General features: G+C 35.1%; 1 protein-coding gene and 1 long non-coding RNA gene across 3 annotated transcripts in view; one reads left to right on the top strand and one right to left on the bottom strand.

The window, feature by feature from the left end:
- LOC126856510 (myosin-I heavy chain) overlaps nucleotides 1–16,458 on the bottom strand; it is a 30,155-nt gene extending 13,697 nt beyond the window's left edge. The window contains exon 1 of one of the 2 annotated variants that reach the window (XM_050605062.1): nucleotides 16,119–16,458. In XM_050605062.1, coding sequence (XP_050461019.1) covers nucleotides 16,119–16,458 — 340 coding nt within the window. Of the gene's footprint in view, nucleotides 1–2,666; nucleotides 3,369–16,118 lie in introns of those variants that run through there. The other variant, XM_050605063.1, reaches the window with a different exon arrangement.
- Nucleotides 16,459–19,808: 3,350 nt separating this feature from the next.
- LOC126856534 (uncharacterized) lies at nucleotides 19,809–22,838 on the top strand. The gene is made up of 3 exons (XR_007688369.1): nucleotides 19,809–19,997; nucleotides 21,840–22,003; nucleotides 22,207–22,838. It is a non-coding gene; the product is annotated as an uncharacterized LOC126856534 (long non-coding RNA).

Below are 22,838 nucleotides of genomic sequence, written 5' to 3'. Positions count from 1 at the left end.
CACTGGGATGGACAGAAGCGATAGGATATACGAGATAAATAAACCGCTGTCAGGTTTATATGTTGGGTCTTAATAAAATGATAATTTCCTACGGTACCAATTCGCCGTGAAACTTTGCGAAATGTAATGCCACCAAGTGGCAATATGCGCAACGACCTTAAATATTATCAAATCAAGATGGCCCGTATAGAATAACGTCGAGTCCGCATCTCTATTCGCGGACAAGTTCTATCGAGTATTGTGTATCATTAATTAGCCCAATTAATTTTTATTTAAACTTTGTTATTTCAGAACGATATTGATATATATGTAGCACATTTTGCATAATGCGTTTCATATAATAAAAATTGAAAATATTGGAGACATTAGACATTGCGGGCTTCCTTGACAAAGCACGTTGGTATCATCTTTTTGATTTCTTTGAGCCTGTCATAAATGCGCCTTCACGTCACAGCGTGACCTATGTATATTGTCTACTTTTGTATTTTTTGCACGTGCGCCTGCAGCGCGTGGGCAAAACGGTTGCGGCTAGATGCATTAGTTTAGGCCGTTTAGGCCATTGCTCCGCATAAATCCTGGTAAGAAAAGACCTTTTTCTGCTTGTTATGTAACAAAAGGTGCTTGCATTTCAAGATTATAAGATTTACATAATTATCTAAATGTCTTGTGCTACTTCACTTATTTTGGAAAACAAGAAAACAATTTTCTTTTCTAGAATTCCAACTATTTTCTACAATCTTGAAATTATCAAGGATTGCTTCTGGCAATCGGTCGATTACTCGCATTCTTGTACTTTTAAGGCTTAAGGCATTAATAAGGCAATGATAAGATAATAAAGAGTAATAATTTTTAAATCAAAAAAAATAAATTTTTACGTAAAGAAATTTTTATTTAACTTTTTGTCTGTAAATCAAAATATCATTTAAAGTTTCTAAATATTTTCTGTTTTTTTTTTTTAATAATATTAAACAACGATTAAAATAAATTAAAAATATATAGAGAAATATAGATCATCTCAAGGAATTCTAATTTATTTCTTGAATATTGCACATGCCTTTTCTAATTACAACAACATCTTACAACATAGTCAATTTCTTGCAATTTTTCGTGCGCGACGCGGTTAATGACGGCAAAGAAGTGGAAGGTATTTTAATTATATCTCGCCCCTCTGCTCCCTCCGCCTAATTACTCGGGAAGCCCGTAATTGTGAAGGACGCGCTATAATGAAACAATAGCTGTAAGGGTGTCCTAGACGGCAGAATAATGACACTTCCGAGTTGGGAAACAACGAGTGAAAAAGTTATCTCGATCTTAGAGCGCGTTCCACATTTCTTTTAAACTTTTCCCGACGCATTTAGTGCGCTGTCTAAAGTGCCTAAAAATCTAGCATCTTTGCATTTACACACGAATGACATCATTGACATTTACCACTTATAAAGAGAACCTGTTTTGGATTTGAAAAAATATGTCTCTAATAGAAAATACATATATAATTATATATAGAATTTTTTAAATTGTATCATAGTACTTGTATTATAGTAATTATATTATATGTAAAATTATAAAGAAACATGTTAAAAATAAAATAATTTATTTTCAACTAAAAATCAATGATAAATTTGTATTCTATAAATATTAAATATTAGATATTAAATATTAAAGAATTTAAATAAAACTTAAATTAATATTTAAATTGATATATATTGATTCGAAGCTCAAATTAAAAATTTTGATATCTTAAAATTTACTACAATTATTTAAAGAATCGAGATCTTTATTTATAATTTCTATTTTTACCTTAATTTATCAAAATTTTTATTCTAATTTTCCGTTCAGAAACGATAAGTGCCAGAACATTACTAATTGGATAATCAGCAGTTAATTAGTTTAAACTACATACATACAGTAGAGCAAAAAAGTTGCATGAATATAAATGTTTATAGTCGCCTAATGTACACAGTGTAAATTTCTGATTCCGGAGATCGCGTAAATTTTTTATGAGAGACTTTAACCTCTTGGGTACAGTTAAGAATGCTGAGAGGTAATCAAGAAGGAACAGCCGTGAAGATATAAAGAAACTGTATTACTTTAACTGTAAAGCGTAGGCAACTTTTATAATGACCACCACAACTCTTCATTTTTTTTAGTAAGGCAGGGTTGTATCAAGTATTTTGAGCACCCTATTGCCCGCGTTAAAATGTAACGAGTTTTTAGATACATTCTCCAAAATTTTTGCTTGTAAAAAAAAATATTGATATATTATTGTACAATCTGTAAAAATTTAAATTTGAAATATAAAAAAAAATAGTGAATAAAAACATATTTTTGTTTTTAAAGAAAAGTTTTTGAATTTTAAATTCAGTCTTTTCTTGAATGTATCTACAACCTGTATATAAAATTTAAATAGATAATAGCTTTCTCAAGAATGAAATGGCATGTTCCAAAGAATCGAGAATCTAGGAATACATAAATTATATGAAAGATTATAAAACATTAAAAGACACTTTTCTATAAAAACTTCAAAATTAAAATTTTCTGATAAAAAGATTCTGTAAATCATAAAATTCTAAGTTAATTTTTCTTAGGACTAACAAGAAAGAGAAAAAAATATTTCTTGATCATTAGAATTAAGAAGAAAATACTGTCATAGCTTTCAAGCTTTGTACCTTGCAGCTTCTTCTCGGTCTCCCAGAACTTCTGCAGCTCCGTGAAATACTTGTCCAATATAAAGACTTTGGAGAGACCGAGGGTAGCCATTTCAGGCGTTTGGAACTTAATCTCGTCTAAGAATTTTCCTCTTCCGCTGAGACCTTTTCTTTAGATTCAATCAAACGTTTCTGCGGGGGCCTAATGAGAGATATCACAGGACATCTCGAAATTTTTGCGTCTTCGTGTCCTCGGCGCACTCGTCACCGCACTCGCACATCTTTCACTCGTAAAATCATCCAGCAAAATATTGCGAACACTATTGAAAACACTCAGATTTAACATCACACTGCACTATATGAAATAACAATTGTATTTGATCCAAGGTTTTCTATACTAGATTATTTCTCTTTCTTTCCTTGAGCAATCAAGAAAACCGTTTCTGTCTCGAAAAATTTCGCAAAATATGCGTCATAAACAAAATTCTTGGCGTTGAAAAACACAGACGCGAGTGATAATGCGTATCCACTACATATATAATGTACGATTGATCCGGATTATTGTACTAATACTGTCGCGATTTTCTATAAACAGCAAATTTTGTCAAACATCAGGCATCACGCACTTTCAGACACGCGAGGAGCGTCGAGCCGTCGCGTTCAACTGGGCGTTATTGTTGCTTGGGACCCACCTTGTGGGCCTTATTTCTTCTAAAGCGTCTTTGCCATAACTCCAGCAGGTAAGAGCTGCGAGGCTTACCTGGCAGGTAGTTAGATGGAAGGCACCACACGGGCACGCCGAGATTCAGGATATCTGTCGAGCGGAGTTGGAGGGAAGAAGGGGGTGAAAGGAAAGGTGGGGAAGCTGGTCTCTCCGACTGGACCGATCCGTGTGAGGCTGCGGAAAAATGGCTGCGGCCCTAGACTTACCTTAGGCAGACCTCCGCGATTCACTGCGTTTTATCGCGCGTCTTACTGATCTACTCGGTGGATCTTAAAACGAGAGCCAAATTCTCGTAAAACAAAATTTAACGAGGAGTTTGAAGATTCAACACACGTATATTAATTTGAATTTTTTCGCGAAAGAAATACCAAAATTTCAAAAATTTAATCAAGGAAAAAGATAATCGTACGTACTATAATGATTTACGCTTTACTATTTGAATATTAAAATATTATATAATAAACAAGATTTGTAGAAATAATTTGTAGAAATAATTTTTCATTAGCATAATCAGCTGACAATTATCAAATTAAGAGTTTGAATGCGTAAATAAAACTCGTTGTAATCAGCTGTTTTTAATCGCCAAGGGTGCGTACACATTGTCGATCTTTATTGCGATTCCAACGCAAATTCGAGACATTTCTAAAGTGTAGGCATCCATCCACTACTTCAAGTCACTTGTTGCTTGGCGAGTATTCATCTACTGACAAGCAGCCATTGAGCCGCTCGATGAGCGCGACACGCGATACATGTCACCTGACCTATCTACCCGATAAATGGCTGCTCGCAAGGTAGCCAGGGTCGAAGAGAGGTACAAAGTAAAGAAGAGACACGAATCTGAAGAAGGTTCGCGCTCTCGTTTCGCCAGGCGGCCGAAAAAGAGAGGACAAACGAAGCTATCGATCTTTGTGGCATTCTCGAAGCGCCCTTGCTCCTTTTTTCGTCGGAAGCGACGAAAAGAGAAAGAGGAGCAAAGGACGAGAATTCGGTGGATGAGACATTCGAGGGGATCCCAAGTGGACGTTCCGAGCGGGCGCGTTCTGCCTTATAATTTTGATCTACAGCCGCATAAGGAATCTAGCATGGCTCTGCCCCGTGTGTATGTCGTAAACAATGGTTACATCGTCGTTGTGAGAGGATGCTTTCTCACTTTATCTCCTTTTTCCTTATTCCTTTGCTCGTCCCTCATCTTCTCCCGAGTCTAGCTTCCCCTCCTCTTAATGCAATGGGCCTGCTGGGGCCCGCTTCTCCTCGCTCCGTACGATGTGAGCGAGGAGAGGAAAGCAGCGGGAAGGCTTCGTAAGTGGTAACGCGAAGGGAGGAAGACCCTGACAGGGGCCGACGACCACTATGCGAATGCGCTCGACAAGTATATTGTAACAAAGTTATCTTGTTGCGAAAGCAGATTTGGCGCGGACAGCAGATTAGAATTTTTAATTTAAAATTGCTTAAAATAATATTGATTATTAATTTTTAGATTCTTAAAAAATACATAAAGAATTTAAAAAGAATATTAGAATAATAACAAAGCACCTACATATTTCACGATCTTCAAAGAAAATTTTTCATATTTAAATTTGAATCGAATATAAACTTTAAAATTTTGCTATATATTTTTCTCTTAACAATTTAAAAATTTGAAATATAGATTTTCATAAATTTAAATATGTATTGATATCCAGTTGAAAAGAATTCTAAGATTTAAAAATACAGCATTTCAATTTCATTGCATACAATCTAAAGATTCATAATTATTGAAATATAAACATTTTAATATTGAAAGAATATATGGCAATCACAAATTTAAATGTAATGAATCGAGGAACTGTTGAGCATTTCTGATGATTCGATATAAAGCCCAGCTTCTCGGCTGGAGGAGAAAGGCAACCAGGAGGAAGAGGATTTGTTCTTTGCAGCAAAATTCAAATCTCCGTAGAAAACCGGTTTCAACGTGAATGAGATGGACTCGAGTGTGGTAAATAAGCTTATGGGGCCTCATACAGGTTCGATTCGTGCTAACTTTGCGTCGATAAGGTAGACGATGTTATACTACTCAAGTGGGCCCGTAGAACTGCTAGCACGATCTGGTGAGACAACCAGAAGAGCGTGGATCTGCTTCAGTTGATACTTTATCGTTCTTCAAAGTAAGATCGAGAGAATCTGCTCAAACGATGTATTACCGATCCGGAAATCTTTTCCCTTTAGGGCCTTTTATCTTATCGATATAAAGCGCGGGGCCTTGCTGACAGAAATTATTATCTATGCAATCGAAGAAAATGAGATAAAAAAATCAAATAAAGCAATGAAACAGATAAAGCCTAAAAGAATTCAGTAGCCTTTATGACATTATGTTTAAAACATAATATGAAAAAATTTATATAGTATTTTAATATAAGTTCTACATAAGTTATATACTAGAAAATATTTACATTGATATTTTTTTACATATTGTATTAATTCTTTGTACTTTTTATAAAAAAAAAATTTTATTATGTATATATTGTTTTCATAACTTATATAATTTTTAGGAGAGAGATTTCGCAAAAATTGTCAAGTAACTTTCTGCAGATTTATCAATTAATAGGAGACAAATTTTTGATAATTTTTCTAGCTATTTTCGAGCTATTTATATTAAGATTTCTGAAATAACGATTTGCTTAAAAATAATTATTTCACTAAATTTATTTAACTATTAATTGCAATTTGTTAATTGCAAAAGATTTTACAGTATAAATATTTTAGACTCTCAATAATAATAATATATTCCACATTATTAACATAAAATAGAATGCTGCGATTAAGAGTTAATGTAATTTTTTTTTCTTTTTGTTTAGAAGAATGATTGAAGTTACTGATAGTTAATAATAGAAATTTGAAAGAATCCGATGGTATAGGAATAATGGATCCGCGTTCATTCGGCTGACTGCGAGTTGAAACGGATGAAACGAAGGGACTACGGTATCGCGGATTCGTGAGACCTTGAGGAAACTCATGGGCCCATCCGTCAGCGGCTGACACCGGACCAGATACGTTTTTGTCTTCCTTTCTTCGTCTTTCTTTGTTTCTGATTCGCCGGTCAGCATCCTACGCACGAGGGGATCAAGATGAAAAATTCTCGAGGGAGAATCTTATACAATTAGAATCGGAAAAAGATAAAAATATAAAAATCTACAGATCGCACAGCAATTCGGAAGACTGCGTACAAGAATGAGAACAATTAAAAATCTGGACATTTAGAAATTTCAATATCTAGAATCAAGAATCTGACAAATTCTCAAAAATAAAATTGACTTAGATCTCATGTTTCCAAAACTATGGATTACGAAGGTTCTAGAGGTCAAGCACTTTGAAACTGCAGATTTATAAATTTTAAAAGACAATCTGCGTGAATTTTCAAATGATCTCTTTTCACGTTTTTATCTTTTCGAGTCCTAAGATTTTCTCCTCTGCTACTCTTTTTTCTCTTCCTTCTTTCCCTTATACTTTCTATTTTCCATAGAAGATTCTGGTTTCAAATGCTTTCACTCTCTTTTCTTCTTTCTTCTCTCGAGCTGTTCCATCTCCTCTCCCTCTTTGCCTTTTTTTTGATCTTTTCTTGATACAGACGTTATGCTTTCTGACCCCGCTCCACTCCTTCCATCCTTTATGCATCTTCCTTCCTCGTGGTGTGGTCCCGAAGCTGTGTCCTTGCTCGACGTTTAATTGGACGAATAGGAGGGACATCAAACCATGAAACGTGCTTATTCGCGTAACAATGGTATGGTAATCGACTTGATTTTTTTTTCTTCAGAAAAAATCTGTCATTGACTTGCATTGCTCTCGCAATGTAAATACAATGTAACGTTAGTGTTTTTTTATGCACGAGTAAAGTTTAATTCACATGGCGGAAAAAGCCATCTCTTTGCACAAACTTCCACAACAGTCCGAATGCAATTCTACATTGTTAGAATAAAATTCCCGTACTTTTTACTTCCTCGAACTTTTTATCCTACACCAGCGAATTCACAATGCAAGATTTAATTTTACGAGCCGACTTTATTCGAAACACGTCAATCTACACTTGAAAATCGCAGAGGATGTTTTTGATTCAGCCGTAATTTTTCAAGCGTAGCTAAAAGGAAAAAGCTGCTGCGACATAATGCCTTTGGGGATTTTCTTTCCATGACTAAAATCAAAAATCTGAACGATCCATCATTTGACGTCACCCCGCGTGCCAGACACGCGGCGATATAATTTGTTCGCCCCATTACATATTGAAAAGCCGTGAAACCCGATCGGTTAGTCTAGCGGATCTTAAGGGATTACGTTGGTGACGAAGAGACGTCTCTCGATCATTGATCGCGATATGAGAGATACCATCCGCCTCGATCCGTCCGTAGGATTATTTGCTTTTTGACCGTAGTTGCGTGACGCAGGAAGTCAAGAATATTAAAATCTTGGAATTTGTAAAAAAAAAAAAATCCAATTAATGTTGTCGTTGACTTGTAATAATTTTTTATTCTCTCCAGGACGCTGAATTTTCTTTCGAGCCAATTTAAATCGAAATTTAAAAATAAAAAATCTCAGTCTTAGAAAATCGAAAACTTCAATTGTCATGAATAAAAAAATTGACAAAGTAAGATGCAAATGTAAATTTGTAGAATTTAGGTCAAAATAGATACAAATATTCTCTTCGCGACTTTATCTCCTCTCCACCAATGCAACTTTGTATGCGAGCAAGCTTATTTGCAATAATAAACAAGACAGCTACTTAACGCTATAAAAGAGAAACGAGGGGGGGGGGAGAGGAGGGAAAGGGGATAAACTAATCGGAAGGCAATAAGGTCCGCCTGCGCTATCCCGGCGAAGCACGATACGCGCGATTATGGGAACGATTGGAGTTTATATCAGAAGAGCACGGCGACGGGATGCGTTATTAATATTACGACGAACGCGAACTTGAGAATACATCGGGGCTTATCTCGCGGCCTCCTGCGCCTCTTCCGAGGACACGCAGCCGGATCCTTTAAGTTCCAGCACACGAGTACACGGCTTATCTCGTCTGGTGGAGGAGCTACGGCGACCATAGCAGAAAATGAGATTCGCATAACAGCGGATTGAAGCGCTTCTCCACGGATAGGATAAATGGCTGCCGGGATCAGGCGCAGTCATCTGAATGATTCCTGGCGACGTGCGCGTCGAGATCATCTGCGTGGCGAACACGATTTTATAGACTTCGCAATCTTCTTCGTATCGAAATAAACTTCAAAATCGCATATATATTAATTGAGTTTTCTAATAAATCATACATAAAATTATATTGATAATAAGATGATATACAAAGTCTTTCTTCTTACTTTTTAGAAAAAATCTTTAACATAACACTCGATTGCATAATAATCGAAATTCGAGTCAATTGTTCTTTCCACCTCCATCGCTATTCTATTACTTTGAAATCTCTCATATAGTGGTTTATATTTCCTCGATGAGACACTGCAACAGATCTTTTCTCTGCTGACTGTACGATAAAAAATTGCATCTTTGATTTGAAGGAACAATACCAATGAATATGCAGTTCGTAATAGTTGGATAATAAAGGCAATAACAATAATGGCATCGCGTTTGAAGGAGTAAAGCTCCTCTCCTAGAGCGAGAACGATCGGCTGACTCCTTCGCGATTGTTCAGCGCGAAAGCATTTGTACGCGGCTATATGTATGCGGCTCCTGCTTTTAGCGAACGACGTCGCTACGCGACGATGGCCACCGGTTTTACAGACGCTCTTACCGCGCTATACGACGCCGGTGCTTTTCGTAAGTGCGAAGACTACCGGTGAAAACTTATGGCGGCTCACAAGAGCATTTATCTGTCCGAAGAAGGTGGATAAAGAGAGCGGAGAGTTATGGCGCAACGAAAGCGAATGCTCCAATTTCGACGATGCGTATCACAATTATTTTTTTTACCCACGATCTAATTAATATTTTGCAACTAACTCTCTTTCTCTTTTCTGCGTCTTCAATTTTTTAAAATTTTTACAAGCAAATTAGTATATATAAACATAATAATTTTTTTTTAATTAATATATAAATAACATAAATTAATTTTTCAAGAAAGAAATGTTATATATTTTTGAAAGAAATATATATTATTATTAATATAAAAAATATTTTATATTTAAAAATATATTTAAAAGTATTTTATAATTAATATGTAAATAATATAAATTAATTTCTTATTTTAAAAGAAATATGTTTGAATTATTAGCTTCATCTCTGGCCTGGAATCAATCTCGAGATTTAAAAAGGGAGAGTCTGATTTATGATCACGGTTGATTATTATTCCGTTTTGGACTGAGTATTAATATTGATTAATACGCGTAGCATACAAAAGCGATCTGCGCGCGATAGAGAAACGCGTCACGTTCTCACGGCACGTCTTATTGCTTCTAACAATAAGTAGACTGCTGACACCACAAATGGTGCTGAGTCTCGACTGCTGCTGTGTGCGGATATAAATCACAGATCTATCGTAATGTTACACGCGCCGTGTCATTTTCGCAGCCTCCGAGAGATCTACTATACCAAAATTATTTAGAGTTCTTATTACGCTGACTTATCGAAAAATAATATGTAATAAATTGATAAATCTCTGCGCATTGCAATTAAAGAATTTAACAATTTTACAAATTTTTCCAAAGAAGATCAGCTGATGTTATCTAAGGTATTTTGCACATTTTTAAAACTTTTCGTATATTAAAATCCAATAACTGTTAATATGATTAAATTTTATTTAAACTGCATCAATTAAATTTAACTTGATAAAATAAAGAATTAATCGAATAAATAAAATTGAGTTTTCTAAATTTATCTAGCACTTTAGAATTCTAGTTTTAGTCAGTGAGACTCTTTGTTCGCGCTCGCGAGATTGATCTCGACGATCGTATTATATCTGCGCATTGTTCACCAGTCCACTGGTTTTTCTTCCGTTTGCCATTGGATCGTCGACACCTCGTTACAACGCTAACGAGATGCTTCTTTTAATCGATCTGACAGCCACGCAAAGAACGCTTCGATTTCTGAATTTTATGATTTTTTTCAAAAAACTAGAAGAAATTAGAAATTTCTTTTTTTCAATTTTTACCGTTTCATTTATATTTTGGTAACATTTTACAGTGTAATTTTTACAAATTTACGAAAATTTACACTAGTGTTAAAAAAAAATAGATTACATTTCTAAAAAATTGATACAAGAAAATTAATTGCAAAACTATTAACAATTAATTAAAAAGCGTTAATATTTTTATTTTTATACCATGTTATACTATGTTACACTTTCCATTACTTTCACTTACTTTAGTTTACAAAAATATTGCGGTGTCATAATTATTTTTTTTACTTTCATACCACGGTGCGAATTACAAACGCTGCGAGGATCAAATGATCTCGCGCCGACATCGCATACCGTTGTATGCCTCGACAGAAAATAAATTCAACGATGGGCGGGCGCGATCGATCATTCGCGCTAATTAATTCATCCGTCAATTAGTAAAGCGCAAACGCGTGTGTATAGTGTACCTGTGCGTGTGTCTTCGCGTCAACGCGGGCGTGCAAAAAAAAAAAAAGGTTCATCCGCGAGAAGAAGGTGAGGAAAGGGGGCGAAGAGAGCCACTGTTTCTCCGAGAATTTAATTAAACCGAGTGGCGACGACGAGGGTAAGGCGATACACAGGACGTCGCGCACCTGCAAGAAGCTCTCGCGCATCCGAGCTCGTTCTTCTGACTCTCTTCGATAATGATTTTCTCGCCTTCGCATACGCACGTGTGCAGTTTTGTGTGTGTGTGTGTGTGTGTGTGTGTGTGTGTGTTGCTTATACACACGAGTTTGGTTGTAAAATAATATTCAAATTGCATGAACAGAAAAATAAAAGTTTCTCAAACCGTTTACATACAATTAAAAGAGACGTAACTTTATTTAAATATAGTAGTAATTATGTACGCATATACACGCATACACATTGCGTACAAAAGTGCGTGCTCGCGTTAAATCTAATCGAGGCAGCGCCCCGATTTTCTTCTCGTGACAGTGTGTAGTAAATACTACGAGAGAGACACTCGCCGATGCTGTTAACATAAATTTGCATCAGGGCTCGGCGACCTTTTTGCGGAACCTGCTATGCCTCTAGCAAGAAGAAGGCACGCCAGTTTCATAGACGAAGTTAAATTGGCGGATTTAAGATACTAGACTCGGAACACCTGAATGCCTACCATCAGTGATCAATAGATTCATGCGTTTTACTATATTTGAACCTCACAGTAATATAAGAATCTACTATTATAAAATACGTTTCTGCAAATGTGATAACAAATGCATTGCATTAAAAATTTATTAGATTTTATAATAATTTATTTTGTATTTTCATTTCTGTTTTTTTTTATTTTCTAATTTATATTAATTTTTTTTAATTTAATTTTTTTTAATTTATAATATATAAAATTGATAGATTTCTTTAAATAAAACTAGATATATAATATATACTATACTATATACTCTAATATATAAAATTGATAGATTTCTTTAAATAAAACTAGATTTCTCTAAATAACTTCTAATCTTCTAGGTCTTCTGTCATATTATTTACGATGACAGGTATCGTGGCAAAATCACGTAGACTTATTCACACAGACAGGTAATGATACGTGATAACTCAGTCCAACAGTATATAATTATCAAACCGTATAATTGTTAATTATTGTGCCATTGTTAGCGACCAGTAATTAATGCAGTGCCAAAGTTCTACGTTATTCTCGTGTCTCACGCGATCACTGCGATTGATTAGGACGTTCTTGCGCCTTAAGCGGTAGCTGAGAACGTGAAAATTTGCGCGAAAGATTCGTAGAAATAAAAAATATAAAATTTATTTAAATTTATCGAAAACAAAAATATTTTCTCTAATAAAAATAATATACGATATATATAATAACGATAATTATATAACTTTCATCGATATATATTTTGAAAAAAAAAAACCTTTAAATTATTCTTAAAGCAGAAGCTTTTTCTTAACTATGACGTTATTATTTGAAAAGAGAAAGATATAAATGTGAGAAATGCGCGTCTAGAAGTTGAGAGTACAACTGTTGAGAATGTAATGGCCGATTCTTTGAGAAAGTAAAAGCTTTTGAGAGGAAAACGTATCCCTTCCTCGAAATAGAAATAATACGCTGCATTATACAACGTTTATCTGGTAGAACCAATCGATACACTTTGCGGACCTTTTCGCGCCGCATGTTTTATTTATCGAATGCATCGGAGCGGCGCGACGAAGACCGAAAGGAAGGTGGTACGTACGTACGTACGCAGTGATTTATGGGGGCAACACCTGACGGCATTTTGTTCGCTTTTGCATCAGCAGCGTTGTTACGTTGGCAGGCAGTTCCGCCCTTTTTTGCCTCCTTCCTCCACCTCGCCCCATTAGTAATGCCTCGGTCATTACGAACCCCCCCAGTCGATTCCCCGCGGCTAATAAATCCCGATAAAATTCCCATCCCCCTCCTGCCGGCCCCCTCTCTCTCCCCGCTCTCCATTCATAGATTAAATGGAAAATCGGAATAATTAGGTCAAAATTGTTCCTAATGTTATTTAGTTGCATAGATGCGTTTCGAAATCGCATTGGCACGTTTCGACAAAATAATCTTTGATTTTTAAAATGAACCAAGATATTCATGTATCTGAAAAATCTATTATGCAAAAAATACGAAAGATCTATTTAATGAAAAAAAAATAATAATAATAAATTATATAATTAATATAAACTTAAAATTTTGTAATGTTATATAAAATGTATCTTTTAATTTTTATTATGCCTTCTTTATCATTATTCGACTATATGATAACATATACATTATATATATATATATATATATATATATATATATATATATATATATTTTCGATTTATATGATAACTATAAAAGATCAATCAATTACTCATTTCTTCAGCAATTTAATAAAAACTACAAAAAATTATTTATGATTATAAATTAATTGCAATGTTATTACCAGCTTCTTTTGCCTTTCTCTTCGCGATAGTAAGAATGATGGTAAATCGTCACCGGAAACAAAGAATTCCTCTTAAATAATAAAAGCAATGCATAAAAAGTCTATTATTCCTCTGTTCGTAAAATATAACGAGCGAACTTTACGATCGTAAGCTCGCGGCACTAAACTCTGATATAAAGCGAAAAAATAAACCAAAGTTTCAAAATTTAGTGAAAAGTTAATTTTATCCTGTTAATTTATTAAAATATACAAACGTCATAATCAAATATTATATAAAAGTTTTTGTATACATATATTGTACAATTCGTATATTTAACAAATGAACAATTTAATTATATATACATTTATAGATAAATTTAAAGAATTTTGTTATGTATATATACGTTAAATCGGTGGTTGGTTTAATATTCCCAGTAGCATAATCAAGAGCTGTAAGACATTCTAGATTGACACGTTAGTTTGAAATTAGATTTTAGATAGCATACGATTATATAATACTACCGATTACAGTATGTATTAAATGACAATAAACGAGTATATTGAAAACCGATATCCGATGATTTATATACGTCGGTCATGTATTTAAAGATTAATCACTAATTTCCGCCGTGTATGCTCCTGTTCTTATGTAGATATATAAAATAATAATATAATCAAATTCTATCACGACAATCGCGATTTATTTATGAATTTCGAAGCGCCCTTAAGTTACGTTCCTACTTTTTCGACGATAATGACGAGACTCATTAATGAATTTATTTATAAACTTTCCTACACAAAAGCTTGTATCTCGAAACATGCAGAAAATAATCTGCTTTTTATTATAACGGACTTTGAAATTATTGTGCGATGATAAATCCAGATTAGATTTGCTGTTAGCTCGAAGACAGACTCGGTGGTGTATTCACATAATTAGCAGTGACTTGGCGATAATGAACCCTATTATAAGGTCCGTCGGTTAATTAGGTTGCGCGTTGATTTATTACGATCGCGAATTGCGTATCTGCCTGTTCTGGATCTCGCATACCTCGTTGCATCTGGATCAGCTGTGCCGGCTGACTCGCCGCATATGCCATGCATTCGGAATGCATTTCGATCGTCTGAGAAGAACTTATTCAGCGATCGCCCTTAGATCACTCTAGCATGATCTCTCTGTGGATTCTCGCCGAGTCTGTCGAGACTCTGCCAACGATGATAGCTGAAGTAGATACTAACGTCCGGTATAGTTCTCTCTTACCACTGTGTACAGTGTCGTACAATATAAAATATATCAAGTGTATTTCTCATCTTCTCTTTTTTTAGACATTTTTTTATGTTTTTATTTACTAAAAAAAGAGGAAAAGAGAGAAGCTATTCACCGGCTCAAAGAAATCTAATTATAAATGTCCTAAACTGTGTAATTAATATTGCTCATTTATCTTTTTAATGAGTGACATTAAGGGGTGTTACAAAGAATCAAAGGGCGTTTTTGTGACGAAAAGTTTTTCAAGTATTAATTAATATCAATCAATGTACAAACTGCGTCTTTTAATTTTTACATGATGCGCCATTAGCGATTAATTTTTGGACATTTGAAAAAATCAACAAATTTCATACAAATTGATTCCTTAGATGTTGAGTAATTTTTCTCAGAATTTAATTTTTGTTCGAACAAAATCTAATTTTTGCGCCAATATATAATGAAAGTAATATTAAAATGCTTCCATAACATATAAGGACAACGAGGACTTTTGAAGGATCCTGTACGTCATCCTTCATTCTTCGCTAGATTGGCCGCGGGTTGCATCCTTTATTGGAACGCGAGTGCAAGGAATAGCGTGGGGCTCGTATTCTTATATGTATGCATGTACTATGTATACGTAATGCCCGAGACGCTCCGCAATGCGATTTGTAGGGGAGAAATGGAGCAAGTTGCATGAGGAAAGTTGCGCCCCGAGAGAAAGAGAGACGACTACGACTGCGGCGAGAGTTATCCCGCGTGTGTAAATAGATGAAATAGACGGAACAATCTGCGAAAACAGTGGCACGAGTTGAGAGCTCCGTTTCGCAACTTACCAAGATAATGCAGTTGTTGTTGAGCTCGACGCGTGACGGTCTTAATAATCTCGTGTAAAGTACTTCGAAATGCATAATAAACAAATCGAGTAATTATAAATATATATATATATATATATATATATATATATATATATATATATATGAAAAAAATTGTAAATGTGTCATAAATAAAAATTTTTTGAGATGTAATAATTTAGTCTGCTAAATAATATTCACGTCGATGGAAGCACAAAGTACTTTTTCCATTCCTTTCTTATCTTTATAAAGAGTAGCTGAATTTTTCCAAACTATTATCAAGGGATCTGAGCATAGGTAAAGCTTTTCTCGATATTTACAGACCCTTTTCTACGTCAAGCAAACGCGAGAAGGCGACCAATCTTTCGCCTACATGCGTTTTACATCGAGCTCGATTTCCTTATGCAAATTCGGTTAAAAACAAATTTTTATATGGACAATTTAATAAAAAAAAAAAAAAAATATTTTTTATCGTAGAATCGTAGAATATAATTGAATTTTCTCTACCTTATCACAGACCAGATATGGAAAACCATTTCTTATTTAATTTTTACGTAGATAAGCTTAAGCTCCTCTCCTTCTCTCCTTCTCTCTATGCATATATACATATATGTAAAGAAAATCATCTCTTGAATACTTACCTGAGTAGAGCTGGGACCTTTTCAGCAGCCAGGCCTGAAGAGCGAGACGTTCTCGATGCCTGCAGAAGAACTCGGGCCGGATACCGTGCCTCTTCAGGAACTCATCGCACCTGCGGAGCGCCGCCAGCGCCTTGGCAGCTTCAATTTCGTCCACGTCCGCGATCAGAGCGTTGGAGGATCTCGCCTCGTAAGTTTCGTCAGGCAGCAGCATACCCATTTCCGCGGCAGAGCCTCCTCTTCCAGGTCGGTCGGAAAGATCTCGGATCCCGATGGCGTCTTCCTTGCCGCACTTGCCACCGTAAGTCCCTCTGCCCTGACCTCCCACTCGTCCCAAGCACATATTAACCCCGTAAGAAGCCCCGAGATTCCCACGGGATCTTCCTGCTCCCGTGATTATCACGACGAAGAGGATTCACTTCTTATTGTACTTCAGTTATGGCCGATTTAGTTAGCTCAAGATTTTTGCGTGAAGGACTTTTGGAGATATATTTTGATCTCCGACAACAGGATATTGCATATCTTTTGTCCTATTATTTAATAAATGAAAAAATTGCGTCTTGAATAGTAATATATTTTTTTTGTATAAAAATAGATTGGAGATAATATAAAGAATTGCTCTCTAGTTAAATCTTAATTAATTTTTTTCACAGAAAAGTCGTTTTGAAAAAAACATGTCGATTTATTTTTTGATGAATAATTTATTTCTATATATTTTTATATTACACTAAATTATATCTATTTATTAATTGTAATCTTTTAATTTAAGACAACAATTATATCTACATAACTTATATATAGATAGGATTATTGCTTCTTTTATATTTAAGTTATTGCATTCACATATTTAACATTTTAATTAAATATTCAGTAAACGTGTCTGATAGCGATAAATCAATTAAATATCTATCACATGTTCAGAATAAGAACAAAACTGATTAATTTACACTCAATTAATAAGATCAGCTTCTCGTTAAAATTCTTTTCTATGTAAAGTACTGGAAATGTTCAGCCAATAATTTAATTTTCTTAAATACACTTTATCTTACTATCAATTATCATATTCAAGCGTATCAATTATCTCTTTCAAACAACGCGAAATAATTGTTATATTTACACCTTTCTACATAATTTAATAACTTTTTAATTTGATAGATCTTTATTAATCTTTTATCTCATTCATAAATTCTTCTCGTTCTCCTCAGAAATTTTTTCAAAGATTCTTCTTAAAGAAATTGGCGATAATTTGATCGTCAAACACGTATAAATTACATATAAAAGACGATGCAAAAGATTATTAATATTTTCCCATTTATTACAACGACTTTGTTTCTTTTTTTATTTTCTTTCCTCATTATTCTCTTCTTCTCTTCATACATAAAGGCCTTTTCACTTTTATTTAATTCTCGTTTAGCTGAGGTGACGTGATCGATCGTTTCCCAACGATGAACTGCGCAGGATTCAACAGATCAATCATTCCTTTAAACTCTTCTTCGTTAAAAATAACAGTTTCTTGCGTGCATCTTACACTTTTTATTCCCTTCTTATCTTTCCTATTTTTCGAAAGATAAAACGCTGATCCGTTTAATAATTTATGTAATCATTATTCTAAAAAAGAATAATATCCGTACATTTTATCCGTAAATCGATCATATCGCAGTTACCGAACACGTACTAAAGATCGATCAGCTGATTGCCTCTTCATGGACAGCTTCGCAACTTACTTCGACATGTTCGCACTTGGTCACGCGAGACATCCTCAGCAAACGATCTTCTACCTCTCTACAATCCATCGATCTTGAATAGCGATAGCTTCAATGTTCTCGACGAAGAGGTACCAATACTCGAAGCAAGTTGTTGTTTTCCCGGATCAAGAGCCTTAGATATACGTTTACTTGAACGAGATATCGAACTGGGAAGTCCCCAGAGTTCTGTTATCCAGTCATAGATTCTATCGTCGCGGCATCATATCATCTATTCCGCTAGCGTGACAACGCGGCAAGTCGAATTGCACGTTTCTACAATCACGATCTAAATATTGTATATTATTGGAATCAAAGAATAAAAATATTCCAGACAAATTTTATGAAATCTGAATTTTTATCGCAAAAATCAGAAGAAATAAAAAGAATTATCTTAATATTATTGCTGTTTCTCTTGGAATAATAATATTTCTATAAAAAATTTTGACGATTTAGATATCTCAAAATGTGTCGAAAGTCACTGAAAATCAATTACAATAGGAATAAAATGGAGAGATTTGAAATATTTCACAAAAAATCTAGTATTTATGAATTGCCTAAAACGGTACGTCCCCTATGGAGTTTAGCGGATTGCTAAGGGATTATAGGAGACGACGGCACCGTTTAATAGCACGAGCATTTCCATTTTAGAGTACCGGCCAACAATGACACAATAACGATGCCGCAAACCACCATCACCGGTCATCATGCACTTTCGTGGCATCATTGACAATCTCCACGCGCGCGTGCATCTGGTTATCAATTTCTGCGGTGAAATAAAACGCATTTTAATGATGCTGCATCGGTAAAAAACTTGTTCCCCAAAATCCCATACGACTCGTCTAATTATTTTTCACGTATTCATTTTTGAGCGTACCATCAATTATTGTAATTTAAAAAGAGAGTTGTTAGCCAATTCTAATTTAATTCTATCAAGAGATATAGCGATATTTTGTGAATATTGTTTGATATTTAATATTAAAAACCCATGTGATAGAAACCTATATGATTCTGATTCATAAGTAATCGCAGTCTTAGATAATTTAAAAGCACAAATTTTAATATTCCATTTTTATTGAAAATATAATAGTACGATAAAAAATGAGTTATTGTGGTAAATTATTTTGTTTGCGTTAACAAAATATTTTAAAATACCGTTTCATATTTTTCTTTCCAGATGCATCTCATAAAATAAATTTTTAATTTAAAAACAAATATTTTTTCTCAAGAATTGTTTCTTTTCCATTTCTTAAGATGCAGTGCACTAGATCTGATATGCACTGTTGAGTGCATTGAACTTGCGACAAAGGCAATCCCCGAGACTTGCCTTGTAATCCTTAAGAATCGCGGAAAAGCAAAGCGGGGTCGGGACATTAATTAACAATAACATGCGGTCGATTTGGCGACGAAAGAATCTCGACAAGCCAGCACCGGTAGAGGCTGGGACGATCGGTCGACACGCAAGCTCGCCGTACTGTAATTAATCGCGCTTAATCGGTGATAAACCTTATTGTCGACGAATCTGGCTCGGGCGCCCGTAAAGCGACCTTCACATATGAGCAATAAATCTGATGCATCAAAATATTTTTACTTCTATATAGAATATTTTTATCGTATCGATATCTTATCAGCCGTATTTATCTGAAGCGAATATTTTTACAGAGGAATCTTGGATGCCAGCGATAGTTCGAACAAGCGACTGCAAATTTTGTCGAGAGGGATTTTTGTGACTCCGCGATTAAGTGCGAGATTTTTGCTACACCCTATGTAGGTAGATCTGGGAAGATAAAGGAAGGAAAGAGAGAGGGAGAACGAACGAGAGATCAACAACGTGCATTTAAGAGCGTTCATATAACTCGGCTTTTAGTCGGCGCGCGCGTTTAAGACGGACGCGTACGTATTCTGTGTACGAGTGCGAGAGCGAGCCTGTGATTAGGGGGGCCCACTTGAGCCCCCGAGGCCTCACAACCGCCCACTACGCGCGATGGGGGATGGGGGACCAGATCCCTCAGACTCCCTCGCTCGTGTCTGCGAGAGCGCGTGGGAACGTATCGGCTCGTCTATCATCCCGTTCTTTCTTCCAAACGCCATATCGTTCGTGATAAAGGGGAACTGTTCGTGTGTGTATTGCAAAAATTGTGTAAAGACCTTTTTTTTTATCTCAAACATATATACATAATTTTCTTTAATAAGAAAAAAAGATAAGCGTTATCATTATTTACTTATCATTTTATCTCCGTATATTTTTTTATTGAGAAAAAATATATGATTAATATTTTTTAAATAATAAGATATTTTTTGCAATTTTATTTTTCAGTAGTATTATAATATATATTTTACATTAAATAAAAAATTTAATATATATTTAAGTATTTTATATATATATATATTTATATATGTCATAATTTAAAAAATATATAATTATAAATAATAAGAATAACAATAAAAAGTTACAATATAATGAGAGAAAAGCAGCAGCCTTCCACCAAAAAAATGTTCCCACGCTCTCGGCAATATGCGCGGCTGTTTTTCGCGAATCTCGGAGGTACCATTCGAAACTTTCTCGTGACCTACGATCCCGCAACGGAACCGTCAGTATTTCGGCGGACCGGTGGGGTGGACGCTAAGTAATAGCAATGTAACGTTGGCGCGTCATTATCATTGTGTGTGTGTGTGTGTGTGTGTGTGTGTGTGTGTGTGTGTATATATGTGTGGTTGTCCGTGTATGCGCGCGTACCCGACACTTTCGTGCACGCCTCACGCGTGTGCTCTTTTTGCTCCGTCATAATACGCGCGTGGTGCTCGTGTTGCACCCCGTTAGCTCTGCGGTCGGCTCTCTCACGTTGTGGGTGTTCATAATGCACCGACATCACCATGGGTCGTTTGCCGGTTATCGCAAAAGATTTTGATGATGGGCCGTCGCGACACCTGGAACGCTCCCGGCAAATTCACGGGTCGATTCAGATCTCGCGATTTTACTATCCGAATCACTGTTTTATGTATACGGGGTGTGCCGAGCATTTTTCACGGCCAATTCTTTGCTTTTTAATAATAAATATTTTTTTTTTATTCCAAAGAAATTTTTATTTTTCATATAGAAGATAAATGCTTAAAATATTTAAGGCTGCGAAATTTGGAGAAGGGAAAGAGTTTGTTCAATTAACATTTTAATCAATACGGTCTTTTTCATTTTTTAAATAATTTGTTTTGTTAAAAATCATTCTTTAGTAATCTCTTTTAATATTGAGTGAAACGCAGTTGAGAAAGATCTCTCCAATTAAAACACTGTCAATTTTTTGAAAACGTTCATTAAATCAAAAGTTTGGCTAGATTTTTGAAAGAATAAAGGGCTACAGACACCCGGTAGATCCTTTCCGCGGTATCCAGCATTCTGCCGGAACTGTAATTCAGCAACGGCAGAAAAGCTTAATTAAAATTCTAGTTACGCTGAGAGTTTACCCATGGAAAATATAAGAGATGTATCTACCTCAGCCGACGCGGATCCTCTTTCAGTCCACGTGACATCTCGAGAAATTGCGCGGGAATAAATAAGTCGGATGATACTAGGAATTTTTTACAGCTTACGCTGCTTCCGACAGTGTGTCGTCAGTTTTTATTATCAATTCTCCTTTCCACTTGCGGATGCTTTTGCATCAACTGGCAAACGACTTGATCGTGCGTAAAATTGTTTTTATTTCGGAGATGAACTTGCCAGTTATTCTTGAAAACTTGGACGAATTAAAAACACTGTTCTTGAACGGCGAGAGAAGAAAATGTATCTCATTTTCATTTTATTTAAATGCTTAATCCAACGAAAAACTAACGTAATTCTGCTATCAAACGAGATGGAGGTGTTAAAATCTTTATAATATATATTTTCTAAACGGAAAAAGAAATACTCTTTTCTCAGATTTTTCCTTAAAAATAAAAGAATGTAGTTTTTATTTATTTATTTATCTATATATGTATTTGTGTATCTCAGAAATTGAACTTTTGCGCCAGAGAAATATCGTTTGTAAGATGACATGCAGGATAAGGGATCTCGCCTTCTTCTAGACCGACAATTGGCTCAGCCGCAACAGGTGCTACCGCGATCGCCAACACCTTTAAAACCCCTAAGTCCTTGCCCAGGTTCGCCGAATCTTGGTACGTAATCATAGAAGCTTAAATGCTATTTCCTTACCAATCGCATTAGCTAGTTTAACGCACAAGTCCTTTAAGAGCACATTAAAAAAAATACAGGTACCTAAACAAATATCGCATAATTTATAAAAATGCTATATTTAATAAAAATAAATATACGATAAAAAAGACTACATTATTGTATTGTATTTAAAAATTGATTTCAGATTCGCTAAACAATTCATCCATTATTAAAATGAAAGCCGCAAGTCACAGCCATTATACAGGACACCCTGTATATATATCGACAAATTGGCAATAAATATCTTTTAAAGATACGATATTAGAAGGAGAAACGCTTTTTAATTGATATATTATTGAGGATCTCTTAAATCTTTGTCCTCTCGAAGGCTAAGGAAGCCTGATGTTTTCAATGTCCATAAGTGAGCTTCAGGCTTGAAGAAGGCAGGAAGGGAAGGAAGGCAGTAGGGTTAGAGAGGGATGGACTTCACCACCGGTCTGACTCTCTAATTATATGGTACATCGTGTACCAACCGAACGAGGTCGGAAGGTCACGGTTGCGAGAGGCACAAAACACGCCATCGAGATGTATCGTAAGAAAAATTCAGCCACATCACCAACAGCCAATGAAATATTTACCGAGCGGCCAATAATAATTATTCTCTCGCTGTCGAGCAGCTCTGTTTTTCTTTTTGGATATATTCAAGCCAGTTATTAGTTTATTACAAAAATATTTTTTTTTATTGGCTATGCATAATAAAATATAAAACAACAACAAATAATTATAATTGCAAAATAAGTTGCAGATTTAGCTTGGATGTGCACTCAGAAAGATCAG

Source organism: Cataglyphis hispanica, chromosome 19 (assembly GCF_021464435.1).
Source record: "Cataglyphis hispanica isolate Lineage 1 chromosome 19, ULB_Chis1_1.0, whole genome shotgun sequence".
NCBI lineage: Eukaryota > Metazoa > Arthropoda > Insecta > Hymenoptera > Formicidae > Cataglyphis > Cataglyphis hispanica.
Note: the sequence above shows the minus strand (reverse complement) of the source record. Positions and strands in the feature narration are given on the sequence as shown.